The 20,118-nt window shown below is 44.6% G+C and overlaps 1 protein-coding gene across 3 annotated transcripts in view; it reads left to right on the forward strand.

The window, feature by feature from the left end:
* The first annotated feature begins 6,333 nt into the window (after positions 1-6,333).
* The window catches only part of OSBPL2 (oxysterol binding protein like 2), a 28,766-nt gene continuing 14,981 nt past the window's right edge, over positions 6,334-20,118 (forward strand). The window contains exons 1-4 of one of the 3 annotated variants that reach the window (XM_015881491.3): positions 6,334-6,401; positions 6,652-6,749; positions 9,812-9,910; positions 14,837-15,001. In XM_015881491.3, coding sequence (XP_015736977.1) covers positions 14,965-15,001 — 37 coding nt within the window. In that variant the 5' untranslated portion in view covers positions 6,334-6,401; positions 6,652-6,749; positions 9,812-9,910; positions 14,837-14,964. Of the gene's footprint in view, positions 6,402-6,651; positions 6,757-9,811; positions 9,911-14,836; positions 15,002-20,118 lie in introns of all 3 variants that reach the window. The other 2 variants (XM_085519664.1, XM_015881490.3) reach the window with 2 other exon arrangements.

The following is a 20,118-nucleotide window of genomic DNA, read 5'->3' on the forward strand; positions in this document are numbered from 1 at the left end:
ACGGCCCCGCAGCATCCCGATCTCTGTGCGATTCCCGCAGCCTCCACGCCGCCGACCCGAGGCGCTGCCGCCAGCGTCAGACTTAATTAAAGGGTGGCGACGCGCCAGCAGCATCCAAGAGGCAGAGCTGTGCTGCTCCGCTGCGTGCAAAGGGGCGTTGCTTTTAAAAAGCTGGAAAATATCAGGGCACGCCGTGCTATGTCAGTGCCCGTGTGGGTCAGGAATCAGTTCTGCCTCGGGTTTGGCTCCTGGGTTGAGGTGCTGGGTGGTCTCCGACCCGATGGGTGACATTGTTACCCTTTCCCAGCACTGCTTCTCCATCCCAGATGTGCTCCAGATGTGCTTTGGCAGAGAGCTGAACACACAGACCATCTTCCCTGCCCATCTCACCTGCACCAGCCCTAAGGCAGACCTGCTAACTCCTCTTTTTGAAGTGTCAGATTTCTCATTTCCATGACAAAACGAAGGAAGCATCTTATTTTTATGGCCATCAGGGATCTCCTACTAGGGGTCCCCAGATGGATGGCAACCACCTGACCAGTGCCCCTGCCCACACTGGCTCATCCCAGCCCTGTCGTGGCTGCTGCCCCCTGAGTGCTGACAGCAGCCAGCTTTACTTCACTCCTGATGCCAAAGGATCCCCATGGATGGAAACTCACCATCCCTCCTCAGAGCACAAAAGCATTTTTGCCTCTAACAGATGTGGCTCAAAAGCAGGAGAGGGACAAACCACAACAGGAGAGGAAGGTGGAATCCCTGGGTACCACTTTGGAGCACGCAGATCCCCACAGCACATGTGCAGATAACAAACAATGCCCTGATTATGGGACTGCATTTAGCATTGTGCACCAAATTGTGTGAGTGCCTGTTGGAAGAATAGATGCTCCAACAAAATAAAGGAGCAGAGGAAAAAGAAATCAGCCTTTGGTTTCTGCATCATAGCTTTGCTTTGCACTCAGGATTCAGTCTACCGTGTGTCCAGAATAATTATTAAGCAAGTTCTGATAGAAGAATTTTATTTACCCAGCTTCTAAAAGGAAGAGAAGGATCCTTAATAGTTGATTAGATCAAAAAAGCATAATTTATTTTTCAATAAGTGCTTGAGATGTAAGATCAATGGCTCGGGGTTGATTGATGGGAGCTGTTTGCAAAGACCTCAGATCTAATTGTACTCAGGCAATCACACAGACTTCCCTTTGACTAATACTAGACACCGTCCCTCTTGTACAGATGGGGGAGGAACCAGAGAAAAGCAAGACTTTGCACTGGAAAGTTGCTCAGCAACTGCCCTGTGTTATTTTGAGCTGTCCCTGAGCACAGCCTCTTTTCTCTTTGATCTGCGTGTAATTTTTGTTGCTGCTACATCTCAGAAAAGGCAACGTTTTAAAATAATTGCGTCTCCATTTGCCACAAACATTTTCTTTCTTTCCCAAGTGGAGGAAAAGCCCAACAGCATCAGGGAAGGCAGCACATCTCACTGCAGAGGGAAAGAAGGTTGGGTCTATCTCTTCCACCAGAGTCTTATGGGGCATATGGGGCAGTCTGAACTCCCTCATAGACCTCAATTCTGCTCCAGTGCACTCTCCATATGTGATATTTGGGTGCTCAGGAGCGATGCTCAGCTCTTGCCATGGCAGTGTTCAGTCTGAGCCAAGCTTCAGATTTCTCACACCACTGTAATTCTGAACCACGATTGGTGTAGAAGGTACTTACTGGCACATCCCCGAAACTTTTGTTGTGAATTAAGTTCTGAAGCAGCAGAAGGAAGCAAATTTCTACACCTCATAAAGAAAAATAGAGCTTGAAAGGTTTAAAAATAGACCACTTGCTTTGGGAATTCTAGCCTTGCTGTGGTGCTGCAAATTATTGCATTCAGAATTTAAATGCTGGATGGGTGTAAAATTACTCGTGTGGGTGTTATTCAATTTCTGGTAAGTTCATTTACATTAAATAGCAGCTGCACATACAAAAGGTAGGAAAAAGCTTTTCTAGTTCAGTTCACCTGAAGCAATGAGAACATGTGCTGCCCTCCAAGGCTGCAGTTGTGAGCACACGATCTGTTTTTCTCACTGAAAAAAACAGGGTGCTGCTATTTGTCTCATTTCCACCTATTGCATTTTATCATCTCAGAAACTCAATGTGACAGCATCCCTCTGCCTGGGAGTGTCCCTTCCTTTATCCTTTACAATGGACAGAGGGTTGAGCTTCATCAGGTGGTCCATGTATGGCACAGCCAAGCACTTGCTCGTGTTCTTCAGAATGGTTTTCATGCTTATGGAGCCAACTAGAGTGAAGCAGCAAAGGTTTCACTATGGGGACTTCACTAAGGCTGCTGTGCTGAGCTGATGAGTGAAACAGTGCTCTCCCCTGCTTTGTGTAAGCAGTGCATGTTGCAGCTGGTTGAGGACCAGCTGGAGAAGGCAGAGATGGCAGTAGGTGATGGCAAGCCTTGCTGCAGCCTTTAGTTTGCAGGTAGGAGTTGGGGTTTCCTTTGAGGTCCGTTTGCTGCTTGAAGACCTCCCTGATCTCTGCTCTGCACTTCTGGAATGGATGGTCTGTGTTCGTGACAGCTGAAACATTGAGGAAATGAGAGGCTAATGGATCCATTTCATTCCTTCTCCCTCTGTCCCTGCATTACTTCAGCTCCTGGTCTCATGAAGCAGGGCTGTTTCTGGTCCATGTGAAGACCTGCTTGAAGGCCCAACTCTGCACGCAGGTATGGGAGCACCAGGAGCCCCCACCATCAAGGCAGAGTTACTGGGGCACTTGTTCAGTGGTTGGGGTTCTTTCTTGTAATGCTATTTGAATGCACTGTGTAAGCCTGGTAACAAATCACATCTTAGTCAATGAGAAGTTTCCTGTGAAACTTTCTGGACACAACTCACACCAGTATTAATGCTGTGCTTTGAGCCAAACCTTCCCTTTGTGCATGTGAGGCGACAGTACCTGCAAGGTCTGCTTCCAAATGGCACGGACTGAAAACTGTCAGTGTGTTCTGCAAACAGAGTGTCCGGGATGAGGAGAGCTGGCAGAGTTGGGCAGCCGGCTCCTGCCCTGAGTGGAGCTGGTGGCTGGGAACCATTCCAAATGTGAAATGGGACTTGGGCAGCAATGCTGGCACTGTGCAGGACTCCTTGTTCAGGCTTCTCCCTGCTGGAGCCCTCAGCTAGCAGCCAGCTGGCGAGGCTCCTTCCTGCTTGCTCCGCACTGGGGCCGGATGGCTGGAAAATGGGGTTTGTGCTCTGTGCTTGGGAACAAGCAGGCAGGCACTTGGCGGTGCTCCTGCAGAGCCCAGCAGATGCTGGGTCCCCTCTGAAGGTCCCCACTGGCAGCACAGCTCTGGGGCTGGGCTGGGTCTGGTGCTGGGTTCAGGATGATGCTGCATGCCAATGGGGACAAGGAGGGATGCTACCATTCAGCTACCGGCAGAGCAAGGGAACAATCGTCAGCTGCAAATTCAACTCATGTACCTTGATCATTAGAGGCTTTTAATTTGCTGTTTAGCTTAGTTAAGGTCATTAATTTGTTTTTTTCCACAGTTCCCAATCTGAATCCATCTTATCAAATATACGCACACAGTAATCAAAATGATAATCAAAAGGATTCGTGGTACTTTAATACACAGAGCAGTACAGTCCCTTCCTTCCCAACAGAGACCTTTCTTCACTTCGGATGACCATTCTTCCACCTAATAACTCGTCTTCTCACATTTTCTGAAAGAGCTCCCTTAGACAAAAACAATGCTGAACACGTAAGACATCATTGTGAATATCAATGAAGGTTTTTCTTTTCCTTTTGCTCCCGGTTCCTGCTCTGGGCTACAAGCAGGCAGCCAGCAGAGGCTGACATGGGAGCTGATGGGGGAGGCACGGTAGTGATCGCTGCTACCCCACAGCTCAATCTGCAGCCCAGCTTCCCAACTCCATCGGGGACAGCAGCTGTTTTGCTTTGTTGCTTATGCTCAAGTTCCATCTCTTTTACTGTTTGCTTTTGTGGAATTTCACAGCGAAACCCTTTTAACACTTGTATTTTTAAAACAAATCTGCAGATTAGTATCATTTGTTTCTGGAAAGTTAAGGGGCTGATTTTCAAGCACAAAAGATACTGAAGGATAACATGAATGTGGGTCTTATTTTGATGGATGCGTGTGAATTAGTGGTAAGTAATTTGTTCTGGTAGTTGCCTAGGGACCAGTGAGCAGGACTTTATTCCATCCAGTACAAAAACTGTCCCAGCAAGTAATCACAGAGTCAGAATTGCAGGGGTTGGAAGGATCTCAAGAAGTCCTTGAGTCCAACCCCCTGCTAAAGCAGGAGCCCTACAACAGGTCAGACAGGTCGGTGTCCATATGGGTCATGAATATCTCCATAGAAGGAGTCTCCACTACCTCCCCGGGCAACCTGTTCCAGTGCTCCATCACCGTTACTGTAAAGAAGTTCTGCATGTTGGTATATGGGACTTCCTATGTTCCAGTTCAGGCCATTACTCCTTGCCCTAATGCTACACACCACCAAGAAGAGCCTGGCCTCATCCATTTGCCTCCCACCTCTCTTTAGATATTTATAAACATGAATCAAACCTCCCCCTCCACCTTCTTTTCCCCATGTTGAACACATCCAGGTTATCTGCTGGACCAACAGTGCTAATCCTTCAAAAATATAGAAAATTACACACTGAACCGATTTGGAACAGCCTATGGCTTTGTCAATAGTATTGCTGTCTCCAATATCCACCTTTCCTTTCTTTTCTGTTTACGGGTGTCCCCAGGAAAGCCCCCCTATAGCTGTGGGATGCATCCCTTCACTGCGTGCTGTGATGGACGAGATCCTGGGGACAGAGAGAAGTTACCACGGCAGCACTCAATCAGGTTGGATCTTACTCACCCATCAATTCTGGTATTGCATCAATAGGTATAATTAGCTCCCATTGACTTAAACTTCCAGAAAGAAAGCATCCTACTGTTGAATTAATCTCTGATGTAAGCGCTGCCATCCGTCAATAGAAACGTGGTGTGGGGAGCACAGCAATGACTGGCTGCTGAGCACGGAGCTCAAACCAGACGTTGTCATTATATCAAAGTAAGACGCTCTCATGGACCAGTTCAACAAATAAACCCCTAATAGGACATAAGGCACCACTGATTGCTGGCGGATAAGCTGGAGGCAGCACGATGGAACATGGGCTGTTGTAAAGAGGAGGCTTTTCTGTATGAAACAGATTAATGCCATGCTACGTTTGTCATAATACCTTCCTTTTTTCAGTGCCAGCAGCATGAAAAGCAGTATTGCAGTGAATGGGATTTGTGATAGCTGCCTTCGCAGGTGGGACAAGATGGAATTTGGAGTGATAGCAGTGATAGCAGTGATAGCAGTGGTACCAGTGATAGCAGTGATAGCAGTGATGATAGCAGTGGTGATAGCAGTGATAGCAGTGATGATAGCAGTGATGATAGCAGCGGTGATAGCAGTGGTGATAGCAGTGATGATAGCAGTGATGATAGCAGTGATGATAGCAGTGATAGCAGTGATGATAGCAGTGGTGATAGCAGTGATAGCAGTGATGATAGCAGTGGTGATAGCAGTGATGATAGCAGTGATGATAGCAGTGATAGCAGTGATGATAGCAGTGATGATAGCAGTGATGATAGCAGTGATGATAGCAGTGATAGCAGTGATGATAGCAGTGGTGATAGCAGTGATGATAGCAGTGATGATAGCAGTGATGATAGCAGTGGTGATAGCAGTGATAGCAGTGATGATAGCAGTGATGATAGCAGTGATAGCAGTGATAGCAGTGATGATAGCAGTGATGATAGCAGTGATAGCAGTGATGATAGCAGTGATAGCAGTGATGATAGCAGTGATGATAGCAGTGGTGATAGCAGTGATAGCAGTGATGATAGCAGTGATGATAGCAGTGGTGATAGCAGTGATAGCAGTGATGATAGCAGTGATAGCAGTGATGATAGCAGTGATGATAGCAGTGGTGATAGCAGTGATAGTGACAGCAGTGATAGCAGTGATAGCAGTGACAGTAGTGATTGATAGCAGTGATAGCAGTGATAGATAGCAGTGATAGATAGCAGTGATAGCAGTGATAACAGTGGTACCATGGGAGCCTTCCTAATTTACATATCCCCGCCCCATCTCACCTCCCATTGGCCAGCTGTCTCCCTAGCTTCGTGGTGCGGCCGCGGCGCTCTGCTCCTGATTAGCATATTCCCCGCCTCCTGCATGGAGGGCGAGGCCGCCGATTCGTCCATCCTCCTCCATCGGTGCGCTGCCTCGCGTCGCGATTGGCTGAGAGCTTCGTCACTCAACCGCTGCGAGGGCCGCACTTCCGCCTTGGTGTCAGCGGTGCGGGTTGTGCCGTGTCGGGGCCGTCGTTGGACGCGGGGTCAGGTAACGCCTCGGGCCCGGCCCCATCCCGAACCTCCATCCCGAACCTCCATCCCGAACCTCCATCCCGAACCTCCACCCCGCGGTCCCGGCGCTGTGTGGGCCCATCCTGGGGCCGTGTTGGTGCTGTCAGCTCGGCAGGGGCTGTGCTGTCTGTGAGGAGAGGAGGCCGCGGGCCTGTGGCCCCAGCTCCTCCTCAATGGGAGCTTTGGAGTTGTGTGCTGCTGATCACAGCTGTGTGCTTCTCTTACAGAGCTACTGAGGGGGACAGTGAGCGACATGAGGAGGATAGACGGAGAAGAGGCTCCTGTTTAAATAACATGCCACCAGGAGTGCTGCGTGGTGAGAAAGGTAGATGGTGTGTTGTATTGATTTGGTTTTGGGTGGTGATGTGTTGTCTGTGTGTGTGTGGACTCAGGGCTGCTTAATGAAGCAGCTCTGCTCTGCTTGCAGGACAGAACCTGGGTTTGAAATCACCTTCAGGCTTTTGTCAGCCATAGTCTGGGTCCAGAGGAGGGGCAGGAAGATGATCAGGGGGCTGGAGCACCTCCACTATGAGGACAGGCTGAGGGAGTTGGGTTTGTTCAGCCTGGAGAAGAGAAGGTTGCGGGGTGACCTCATTGCAGCCTTTCAATACCTGAAGGGAACTTACTGCCAGGAGGGGAGGAAACTCTTGGAAAGGGCTGACAATAACAGGACACGGGGAAATGGTTTGAAGTTAAAAGAGGGAAGATTTAGGTTGGATGTTAGGGGGAAGTTCTTCACTAGGAGAGTGGTTAGGGCCTGGAACAGGCTGCACAGGGAGGTTGTGGATGCCCCGTCCTTGGAGGTGTTCAAGGCCAGGTTGGACGGGGCCCTGGGCAACCTGATCTAGTAAAGGTGTATGTTTGGTGGCCCTGCCAGGCAGGGGGTTGGAACTACACGATCCTTGAGGTCCCTTCCAACCCGGGTCATTCTGTGATTCTGTGTGTGATCTGTTTCCCACCACCAAAGCGTGTTCAATGCAAGCAGAAACGTTCATTTACCGTGAATTTTCTCAATTAAAGTGTGTGACCTTCACTTAAACTTTCAAAATGAAAGAGACATGAGTCTCTCATGGTCTTTTTAAAGAGTTGATTCCATTCAATTCCAACTTATTCTTCAAGAATGCAATAACTCTGCGCTCACGTTGCTACTAGTGTACAACCGCGGGTACATACGGTCGTACAAACTCCATATCAATGTGCTTTAGAACTCCTAAAACCTCAGGGCAAGTTCTGGAAGCAGTCACTTGCGTAACTTCCAAAGCTCCAGCCCTGCACTGTGGGTTGGAAGCAGGAGAACTGGCTAAACTAGCACAGAAGCAAGACGTTCCGAGCAGAGATTTCTCCCTCAGTAATCCCCTGGGTTTCAGTTACTGTAAACAAAGCTATGCTTAAAATACTTGTCAAGTCGTGCAGATGGCCACGTGACAGAAAGTTGAAGGCAGTTTGGGATGGGATTGGGAGCAGTTCTTGATGTTGCTTTGCTGAACTGACTGGACCTCTTAGTGAACTCGTAACATCAGGGAGTGCTCCGAAGGAAGCACTGAAACATCTGCTGTCCAGGAATACATACGCTGTTCTTTCCAAAACAAACTCTTTGGCTGTGTCAGTGTAACATCGCAAACGGGAGACAAAAGTTCAGGAGAGAAAATGATGATTAAATAACTTAACTATGCCTGGAAGTAGCTGAAGACTTACATGGGTTAAAGGCTTCAGTGATACTGACAAGCAAGGAAATTGAGTGTGGTAGAAGTAGTTGTTTGCTAACATCTGTGTAAGTGTTGTGATTTGATAACTGCTCATGGAGGGTAATTTTCACTGCTGGGTGTTTTCTTTAAATCAGCTTTCAAACTGTTAGGGATTTCTATGATACGCTTAAGCTGACAGATCTTATGATTGAAACTGTTAATGCTTTGAGCCTTTCTTCCTGTGAATTCTACTGTGTGAACTTCACACATGCTGACCTAGAACAAAGGTGGAAAGCTCAGCTTTCTGTTATTTTCATGTTGGCTGGAAAACAGACCAGCAGGCTTTTCTGCTTTGATAAGGCTGTATTTTTAAAGTACTGTTTGTAGTGCCAACCAGGCAGTTCTTTCTGTTTAAGAGTGAGATTCACATGCATGTGTATTATTATTATTTAAAGCGGATCATACATTATCTTTGATATCTGAAATAACATATTCTTGGACAGTGTGATGTTGCATCAGACTGCTTGGTAACCAGGGCTCCCAATTACAAGTTGGCTTTCTTGTGGTCCTTCACTCGTCATCAAATACTGTCGCTTGAGTCACAAAGACACCTGAAAAGAACCGTCTGTCCTTGCCATGAACACGATGTTCTTAAATGCTTCCTGCTTTGTCTTTTTTTCTGTGAAATATCTAAGATGGATTTTTTTGGGGGAAGAAAATCAAGCCCACAGAGAGCGTGTGTTAAATACAGAGCGCTCAGTGTAAATGTTATAGCTGACTTTGAATGCAGCTGCTCACAAGGGGCATCATCAAGCTGAATAAATGGGAAAGTGAGACCCATGAGAAAGCTGGGCACTGTTTATCTGCTGCTTTGAAAGATAAGGGATGTTCATATGCTTCCTGTTGCAAAAAATAGAGGTTACATGTGATACGGATTCAATTGTTTCTTTAGTTTAAGGAATAGACCACTATGTAATCTGGAATTAAAAACGCTTGATCTCAGACCTCTATTTCCTAACAGTGTACTGTGTGAAAGAGTGAATGATGGTGTAATTATGTCTGAAAGCCTCAGAGCATGGACGGAGTAAGCAATTAGGATGTGTCAAATGTGACTTAGGTTGCTTTCGGTTATACTCCTCACAAACGTATTGTTGACTCAGTGCACAAAGATAATGTCTTAATTTTCAGGATCAATAAGATATAAGAATAGACTAAGCTTACTTGGATTTGCTTTTTTTAATATATACAGTTACAACTGGATATTCATTTGCTTGTCTAGACAGATCCTTCAGATTCTGTCAGTACATCTTATTATGCACATAATTGAATCGGACAGATTTCCAGTGAATTACAGCTGCCCTCCATTCAGAAAATGCAGGGGGCTGGATAGTGTTTTCTTCCTGTGATTATCCATAAATCTGACAGGAGTTTGCACAGGAGACAAATTATTCCTGCAGCTGCAGAACTGAAATATGAACCTTTGAATCTCAGCCCTCTTACGGTCCCGAAGTGCTGGATGTGTCCATCCATGCATCCACACTGCTTTATTTTGTCTTGAATGTAGATCTGAGAGCTGTACAACCTTGTTATCTAGAAGGGTTAATGTCTCCAAGCAGATAGTGAGGTGGATTCTGTATTAACACTGAGCACAGAATTAATTTGGGTTAGCAGCGTTCCTTCCCAACCTCTTCTCTAACCGCAGGTGCTCACCAGGAGGGAGATTCTGGTAGCAGATCCAAACCATAGTGCAATAAAGACAGCTAGGAACAAACTGAGCTCCATCCCTTCAGAGCCGGTGCAGGTACGTCTCTGTTCTCAGGACATTTAACAGCTCCCAGCTGCACTAAGGCCCACAGCAGGGATAGATGCAGTCTGCAAAGGAGCTGTGCAGTGCAGCAGGCCAGGCTTTCCCTCACCCCGAGCCCCTGTGCTCAGTGCTGCACAGAGCTGAGATGGAAGCTGCCCTCCTTGAGCAGGGATGCTGAGCGAGTCTCATTAGGCCTAGACCCCTTTGTGGAAGGTGCTGCTGCATTACATTGAAGTAAAAAACAATTCTAGCTTGGTAAATAAAATCCACTTCTGGATTCCGCCATCTGTGTAGCTGTTTGCTGGTTGAAGAGATTTCAAGTGCATCATAATTACAGCAGGCATCTAAATTGCCAATTAAAACGACTTCTTGGCAATTTTTTTTTATAGATGTTTTAGATCCACTGTTGTCGGTAACCTAATTTCATGAGTCAATTAAGATTCATCCTCGCTGAAGCTTTCATTCAGAGATGAAACACTGCAGTCTGATGCTTTCAGGAGATACATACGGAGCAAAAGCGCATGAATATTTATCTTCTGGTTCAAGCTATTTATTTTGTCCCTTGAAGTACAGCAGCTATGTTTTATTTCAGCTGGCAACTTGAGAAGAGGTGGGCTCGACTCTTACTTCACCAGTCGTGTTTTAAGAGGGTTGTGAGCTTGTTTGTAGTGTTGGTATGTCGGCTGCATGTATTTGATCTGCAGGTTGCTCCTTAGGAGCCCATTGCTGGACAGAAGCTGCATCCTGAGCCCAGGAGATGTGCTAATGGAAAATCTGCTTTTTATTTCCATATGTTTAGGTGGATTAAACAGGCCATAGAATTAATTTTCCTTTGTACCAGGCTGACTTTACATTCTGACCAAGCTGGTTTCTATTAATTTGAGTTTGTGTCCCTCTGACCTATTAAAGACATGCAAACATCTGAAAACAGAGGGTCCTTTCAGAGCTCGCAGGTTTTTGCCCCTTCTATTCCACCCCTCTGGCAGTATCTGTGTGGTATTTTTATTGTGAGACTTGACAGCAAATTGTCATTATTTCTTTTTCACTCTTTTTAACTTTTTTTTTCCCCTATACAAGTATTCTCCTCTCAAGTTAATAAACTTAATTTGTTTTAAAACTCCCTATGGAAGCGCATATCCAGCATAACCTTGCTAGACATGTGGAAAAAACTCATGAATGTGCTGCTTCATTAATTCTTTGGTGGCACTAAATGCCACTGGGCTGAGCTCTTAACGCCCAGCCTGCTCATGCTGGCCAACCTTGGTTTGTTTGCACATCTGCTCGCTGTTTCCATATGTGGTTTTGCTTAAGCGCTCCTGGCTCTGGTGGTGGATGGGGTGGCTGGGTGATGGCTGCCTCCTGCAGTCTGTGCTTCTCACAGGGTTAAAAGTGTGTTATTGGAGAGAAAGAGCAGGATTTGTAAAGGAAGCAGAATGGAACACATTTGCTTTCCAGGAGTGCTGCACGATGTGAAGCTTCAGTGTCAGGCCTGGAGGAGCAGCACAGCGCAGGTGCAGCCCTGCAGCAGCCAACCTCGTGCTTGCTGAGCAGCATTCCAGCACCATGAGCTGCCCCAGCAGTGGAAGCTCACCTTCCTACAGCAATGGAAATGTTTCTTTAAGGAGGAGTAACTTCTGGTCAACCAGCAGGGGCTCGTGGAAGACTAACCTAGAAGAACGAGTTAGTATGGAGTAGCTAGTTGTGTGACATTGGCAAAATCACGGGGATGGCGTGTTTAGATCTTGCAGGTTTATTTTCGGACAAGTCCTGGTATTTTGTTGTGCTTTTTTGTTGTTGTTGTTGTTCTTAATCTGTGTATGAGTGGTGAGGATCCAGAATCTTAGATCTTAGTGGGGCAGTCGTTGGTGGGTCTGCTGGTTTTTGGTTGGTGGCTGTTGTTTTTCTTTCCCTGGAGTGCAGGTTTGCAGTGTGCAAGTGGCAACTGCAGGCAGCACATCTCACCTGGCCGCGGGTCTCATACATACACACTTTGGATTTCATCTACACTTCAGTACTAACAGGGTGAAAATTATGTTTATACTTTATGAAAGGTTTTCTGGGGTTGGATTAGACTTAAGCCCCAGTGGGTCTCCTCGTGCACCTTTCCTTGGACAGCTCTGTTTGGATGGAAGCTGCTCCCTGCAGTTGCTTGTGTGGAAGTGAGCAGTGTGGAGGAAATACAGATTACAAATGCTGAACATGAAGCAAACGGGATGTTTTTGTCTGCTGGCACTTCAGCCTGGTTGAGAGAAACTTTTCAATGTTGCTTTTAGCAGTCCTTGCTTTTTGGCTCCTGAGAGCTGGATGCTGATAACCATCCTGTGTTCATGTGTGCAAATCCATGTTAATCTCTGCTAAGATAAAGAGCTGAATTTAAAAGGAGTAATATGAGCACTAAGGTGCAAAATACATTGCTTTATCCTTTTAAAATTCCCCTAACACCTTAAAACAACTTGTGACTATTGCTTAAAGTGCCTGCCATGAATATTCTTCAGGTGATAGCTGCAGTACTTGCCTGTAACTTACAGTGTATGACCAAACCCTCATTCTCAAATAGGGATTAGCTCAGGGTGTGGTGCAAGGTGCGTATCACAAGGACAGAGTGCAGCCTGGGCTTCTGCTTCACTCAGGTCTTTCCCTTCAGTCACCACACTTATATTTGGTGGTTATTTTCATAGAAAAGCTTCATTGGCTTTGTAGTCAGTGCCCTTATTATCAGTAAGTCAGACTTCTTATTCCTTAGTGCCTCCTCTGGAGGGCTGGGGCGTGCTGGCATTCCTACCAGGATGTGTTTGGATAGGGAGAGTGTGCTCTTGGTGTAATTAAACAGGGGTGGGTTGGCAGCTGGTTGGCGTATGTTGCAGGTGGGTAGAACTGCTTGGGAACAGAATCCTACTGCATGAGCTGTATGCAGTGGTAGGGCGGCCCTGCTGCCAGAGCTTGGATAAAAAGCAAGGGCTGGATATAAAGATGGGAGATGAGGGAACACATGGAGAAAATTCAGGAATTTTAGTGCTCATCGTGAGACAGCTGCGTGCTGGACACATGCACATCTCCCCTGCCTGTCTGCTGTGAGCTGTGGCAGTATGTTTTGTGTTAGAGGTAGGCACTTAGAGCAGTGTAATTAATTCTGCTGCTGTTTGGAGAAGAAGCATAGCATCCTGTTTAGTTCACCCAGAAATCTGGGCTAGCTGCTGCTTTTGAACCAGTTACTAAAGGGTTTCTGCCTTTCTCTGGTTCTCTGCCAGCAGCCTGCACTGCATCTTCTTAATGCAAAGCTGTTACTCCTTCTGCAAGCAGAGCACTTGCTGGTAGCCTTGCACTGGAAGTCTTCATTCATCCCTGTCTGTAGTGTGTCAGTGTTTTGAGCTCTTGCATCCTTCCCTGGGAGAGTGAGACAGTTTGACTAACCCGAGTCAGAAATCTGTAGCTGATAAGCCTTCTTCAGCTTTCTTGCTTAAAGGTCTGTGACCGGAGCACAAGGAAAAGGGAAGGAAACTGTGTTCAGCTGAAAGCAGTTGCAACAGCAGTGTAGCAACAGGCAGAAGAAGCAGTTGTGTGAAGTTCAGTCCTTATGGAGGTGAGGACTTGTAAAGGAAAAGCTGCTGAAGGTGATGTGTAAGCTGAGATGTTAATGAAGCACGGATTGATGTAAAATCTTCTGGTGGTGAGCAAAGTAGGCTGTTCCTAAGGAAAAGGTGACAGTCAGGTACCTGGCACTGAGAGGTGTGATGCTTCAAGATAAACATTGTGTTCATTAACTGGGAGAAGCTGTGAAATAGCCTATTTCAGCTCCTCCTCCTGAAACAGTGAGTTGAAAGGACAGTGTGTGATGCATTCGCATAGCTTTGTGCTGAGCAGTGAGGAGAAAAGAGTTGAAGTTCAGGGGGCATCATCGTGCAATTCGGTGTCTTGCAGAGAGGAGAGAGGGAACTGGCTCTAAACATGGCATGCTCCTCTACTAGGAATAGAGTGTGCTTCTGGCTTTGTTTCCCTTAATTGGAATGGAACTGTGCGAGTTATAATTACTCTGGAAAAGCCACTCTCACAAAAGCAGTGGGATCTTCAAGGATCAGAAAAAAATTAAGGCTGACACATTGAGGTTGTTTTGGGGGAGCTGGTGGCATTGCTGTGTGCCTGGCTCAGCGCTGGTACCTGGTGAGCATTGACAAGAGTGGAACTGAAATGTTCTGATTGTTCTGCTTTGACTAAAGATGGGCGAAATAAAATGTTTATGTTACACCATTGCCAACCATCTGGAATAATTTTAATGTAGTCTGTCCATAATGCAGAGCTGGAATGCTACATAAATCTATAAGTGATTTGTAGCGTGCTTGGCTTTAGTGAGAAAAAGTTTTGTTTCTTGACACTTTCTATCTAGAGAGCACAACCTCCTGTTGTGTGTTCAAATGTTCACAGCAATAACCTGACAGAACTTACCTAGTAGCCACTGAATGCGTGATGTGAAGCGAGGCCCTACACTTTTATGCAACAATGAGGTGAAGTTCTTATTCCCAGCTTTCTTGTATTGAATGAAATGAGGTTTGAGTATTGAATGCAGTGAGGTTTATCTTTTGGCTCAGAAGGGATTTCTGTTTTGCCAGCTGTCTTTTTCTTCCTTCTCGCTGTACTTATCTGAAATGTAACTTCCAATAAGTAGAGTATATTTTACAACAGTGTACATAATGATTTTATATAGAGAGAACAAGTATGTCGTAGTATGTTGGCTGTTCTTGTAGTAGGTAGAACTGATCTTCAGAAGGACTTCAGAATCATAGTGACTGTTTTATGAATGCAAGAATCCAATGCTTTCTTTTGTCATGGGAAGAAGTAGGAAAATGAGTATTTGTCAAGTGTGTGTGTTTGTGCTTGCAAGAAGTATGGCAGCTGCTAATTCTTCTTCCCTGTCTTGTCAAATAGATCATCTAAAGTGGCTGGGTATTTGCAAAAGAAGACTTCAGAAGCGTACAGACACTTAAGCTCTACATCAAGTTGAACGATGCATTAGAGGAAGCTGAGCTGGCTGTACAGAGATTTCACGCTGAAGGATGAATAGTGAAGAAGAGTTCTATGATGCCGTTACGGGTGAGTGGGGGCACAGTGCTAAAAAGGAGGAGGGGACAAAAGAAGCTCTGAACTGCATTGTGTGCGTTAAGGTACCAGTGATGGATAAAGGAATAAAGAAGAAAATGTGCTTCTTGTGAAACTTGTAGTACTGTGTTCTGAAAAGAAGAAAGGCTTGGGCTCGACCTTGGAAATATGTGTTTATTTAATATTAGATTTATTTTTTAAAGCTCAGTGCTGGCTATTATTTTACCACTACAGTAGTTCTTTTGGGCCAGAGTCTTGCTTTCATTTCTCCATGAAATGCAGGTAATTTTATAGCAGCTTGAGAAGTAATGCTTTTAAGGCCCTTTAAAAGGTGAAAATATCTTCTAGAGCTTATTTTTCCTGTTATTCTATTTATTTTAATGGAAAACTTCTTTCAAAGAATTGAAATAGAGAAGTATTTCTCTACATCTGTACAGATTGCTATAAAAGCATGCTTTCAGGATAGGGAGCTGAAAGGCTTTGCAATCCAGTGCTGGTTCTAGAAGAGCAAACAGGAATTGCATCACTCTGGAGCAGTGCATCGAATAGTGCTTTCCTCTGAAGTAACAAGGATGAATGATGTGAGATCCTTACACGGTGCTCCAAATTCCTCTGTAAATCAAAGTCTTTACTGTAAAAAATGAATAAAAATCTTGAGAATGCAGTGAATTGTTTGGGTTCATCCTTGGTAATCTCATAGTTTCAGGTGCTTAGGACTAGTGTTGTGAATGTGCCAGGAATGCTCCAATTTGAAAAGCTGAACAGAAATGCACATCTAAGTATGAGGTCTGTCTGACAGCTTCAGTGTTGGTGTGTTACTTTATTTCTGTCTGGAGAAATACATAGCTCAGAGTTTGAGTCTTTGTTTGAGTAGTGAGGTTTTCCTTTCTTGAACCCCAAAAATTTGCCCTACAAATGCTCAAGGAAGTAATGGCTTCAAAGTTATTGTGCATCAGGTATGCTTTTGCCTTGTACTCTTTGCTGGCTCTGCTCACAGGTGGGATGCTGTATGTCCACCTGAGAGCACTCCTTGTCCTTTCCTAAGCTTACTCTTCCATGAGTGTGTGATGGGAGGAGAGAAGCTTCCAAGCAAAAGATCAGATGTCTCGATGTGCTCATAGCCCAGCCCTCTTCTGATGGACAGTTTTTTGTCTGCTGCAGATGTTCCAGAAACTAAACATGGTTGAACTTTTTATCCCGTATATATGTTGCCCTGCAGCATGCCACATACGTATTTGCCTAAACTGGGGCGCTAGGTTTGGATATGTTTCAAAGTCTTTCTCTCTTGAGACTACCTATTAAGACAAATATTCCATCTCTTCTTCCAGGTCGATGCTTTAGATCTTATTGTCCATTTGTTGCATTACTTGCACGCACCTAGTAAAGTCTAGACCTTTTTCTTTGTATCTTTGACTTCTTCAGGTCGTACCTAAATGTGATGCTAAGGACAACTACTGTTAATGCCTTTTTGCATTCTTCTGCTGGTGCCTGTAGCAGCTTGGTGTACGTTCAATACCCCAGGAGTTTAAGCTCAGAATTGAGGTCCTCTCTGAGTCACAGTGAGCTTTTGCATTGCACAGTAAGAACTTCAGGATTTTGAGTTCCAAATTTTGATTAAGAAAGCAACATGCCCTTGTTGGGAGACTCCTCAGCTTGTTCTTTCTGAGCATACTCTCCATTCCATAAGTCAGAGCAGTAGATGGGCAGAAGCCAACTTGAGACATGTGCTGGTTTTCCATTAAATCCATGATTGGGATATGGTTACCAGGAACAAGCTCATTCTCCAGCTGTGTCTCATTTCCATACTGAAATGAAAACAGTGTGCACTCCATGCTCTTCTCCACTTGTTTCCCCAGTTGTCCTGGGCTCTCTGCATTCCTTGGTGGAAGTTGCAGTGTTTTCCTATACCTTCCCTGATTTTAGTAATTTGGATACTCTTGTTTCTGCCTTACAAATAGCAAACCAGGCTTAGCAGGGCAGTGAAACTCCATGGGAAGTTGTGCTTTAGAATTCTGCAGCAGTCTTAGCCTAGGTAATGTGTTCTCCCTTTTAAAATGTGAGTTCGCTCCTTCAGAAGGCCTCAAGATTGATAACATCCACATCTCAAGTAGAGATCTGCCCTTTGGACCTTTGGGTTTTGGTGTGATGGATTTAATCTCTTAGGTTAAGAAGTTTCCTGCTTCTGACACTGTCCCTATCAAATCCAGAAGTCATCCTCATGTGATGGCATTGCGTGCTGTGTGGTTGGGAGTCATCCTCCTGGCAGGTGGCTTGACCCAACAATGTTTGGTGATGAGTACACCTGTAAATGTCCAGGATGGACACAGTACACTGTGTAGCTGGTGAGTCAGTTTGGCTGGTGAAGAGCTTCCAGAGTGAAGTTGCTCTGTGTTCAGAGGTGACTGTCATCGCTGATTAGTTGGACACATGACTGAGTACTTACTGTGGGCATCTCAGAGATGCTGTGTGTGATGTCTGTCATTTCTCAGTAGCTCAGCATTTGATTTTTCTCAAAGGAGGAAGATTTCTCTGATACTGGATCAGGAAACCTGGCAAATTCATTCAAATTCTTCCAAATGTTATGTCAGCACATGGCTTTGATCACATAGCTCTGCCCTGCATCACCTTGGGATTATTAATTCTACTTTGAATTTGTTAAAGGCTGTTGACTTTTGTTGCGTCAGACCTTATCTTTCATTAATTCTGTCAGATGTCTTTTTGCCAAAGCGGTTTGCAGAAGGATTGGCACAATGCTTGCTACAGTAAGTTAGTTACAGAGTAATCATTTATTTTAGACAAGCTTGAGTAGCTTTTGTTTTACTTTTTTGCACATTAACCTGCTATTCAGGGGAAGCCTGTTCAGTGTCTGTGAGGTTAATCTGGTGCAGTCTATTTGAGAGCAGGTTGCCTTTCTGTTCTTACTGCTTGGTTCTTGTTCATTGTAAACTGCTGCTTCCTCCTGGGGAGGAGCAAGTGAGGATCCTGCTGCCATATGAATATATTGACATCATGTTTGGATTGAATCAGCAGATTGTGCCCCAGTATTGAAGTGCTGCAGATGTTGTGAAAGCTCATCGTGCCTCCTGTTGGAAGCAGCGTGATGCGGCCATGTAGTGTGAAGACTGACTTGTTTGGGAAGTGGTGGAGAAATAATAATTTCTGACTGAGGAAAAGTGACCTCTTATTTCACTCACTATGCACACACCAGCATTTCTTATCCCAGTTCTGATGGAACCATTTTAGGGATGAAGGTTCTCACCACTTTGCTATTTTGTCTTGAGTGACAAATCTTAATGAGTATCTGAGGAAGCTGCTGACTGTATGAAAGGGCAGTCTTGTGTCTTCATGTGTACGGTGTACTCAGTACTGTGCCACTCTGCTCCCTTATAGCTGGATGTGTAACATGGCTTAGTGGACTTGTTTCATCTGCAGGATGGGGAAGAAGAGGACTTTGAAAACTAGAGCTGCTGGCAAGTCATTTTTCTTTAAGTTCTTGAAATAGATTAGCACTGGTAACCAGTTTATCTGACTTTGATAACTGAAGACTTTAAAAGCTTGGTTTTACACTTGACATGTAGAAGCTTGGACTTTTGATTAAGTTAATTTTTGGATTCAGTTAGTTTTTGAAGCTTTATTTCAGTACAAAAAATGGCCTGTATTGAAGATCAGATACTCAGTTTTGCAAATTCAAGGCTTTAATGGTAGCTTGAAAGACCTGGAACTTAATAAAACCATAACTGAGCACGTCAGTAAATATTCCAAGTCAGTATTTCCTCTGTGAAGAACATCATCTGGATAGTTCTTCTCAGAACTATAATATTTAGAGTTACATTCAGAAGCAGCTTTTAAAACTTCTGTTTGGGCTTGTAGCAGATGAGCCAGCTGTTACTGAAGATTGAAAGCACAGTGGAAAGCCTTGTGTTTTAATTCATCAAAATGCCCATTAAATGTGATGATGTTCCATATGCTGTGTGTGGCTGATCAGCTTTCTGGCTGAGGGCAGGTTTGCCTGAAAGCCCAAATGTTTTTCCCCCACTTCAAGTCAAAGTTATTTCCTTATACTCTACAGCATTTGCTTTCTCCATCTCCTTGTACCATAATAGGTTCCTAAAAAAGCTGATATATGTTTAAAAATACCATTTAAAAATGACAGCTATTCTTCTGTTGTGGGTTGACTGGAGATAGACAGGTGTTGCTTTTCTTTTAAAGGCAGGTGTTTCGGATGAATCTTCATTTCCATTACCTGGTTATACATAACTATCATATTTTCCAGTTAAGTACTAAGACCTGCTAAGGTGTCATTATCGCTCTGTAATTACACGCTTGTAACATCAAAATGTAGGAGAGGGTTTAATATGCAACGTTACAATTAACATCTGCATTTTTAACAAAATTAGTGCCAGAAGATCGTTGTTTTACTTGCTCTAAAACTGAAATAATCTTTGTCAAAACTGATTTCTTTACTCTGTTAAGGCATTTACATGCTTTGTAACATCTGGGATTCTTTCTGCATCCACAGCTGAACTTCAGAATTGGCTGCACCTACTTGTGATAGTAACTGTCAGCATGGAAAAGTGCTTGCCTAGATTGTAATAACAGGAATGAAAGGAACACGAACATAAATAGAAAAATAATAATAAAAATCCATCATTAATCTCCACATTTAAAAAAAATCTCCCTCAAAATATTGTCATTTTGTTCCTTTCTAGGCTTATCCCTCCAGTACTTTGCTTTTCTAACACTTCTATGGAATGTTCAAACTACTTCTAGGCTTCTGTTTGTCCTTACACGTATTGAAATCTTCTTCTCAAAACTTTCCTCCAAGGAGCTCTGCTGGCTGCAGAACCAAAAAGCAAGTCTATTCTGCTCCGTTTTTGGTGATGATCTCATGTTAATCTCTTAAAGGATGAGGTTGAATTGCATGCAGCCTTTCTTACAGTGTAGGCTTTTGGTAGTTTTTCAGGGACATCAGTAGCTGTGACCTTATGCTATCATCATATCACACTGTTTTTGTCTGGAGTGAAGCCTGTTTGTTTTGTGTGCTTCAGCACTGCAGGGTCAGCAGTTGAAGACTTTTGTTCTGATGTGTTTGAGTTCTTATGTGTGAAGTT

The sequence above is a fragment of the Coturnix japonica genome, chromosome 19, assembly GCF_054131305.1.
Source record: "Coturnix japonica strain WE chromosome 19, WE-NBRP24, whole genome shotgun sequence".
Taxonomy (NCBI): Eukaryota; Metazoa; Chordata; class Aves; order Galliformes; family Phasianidae; genus Coturnix; species Coturnix japonica.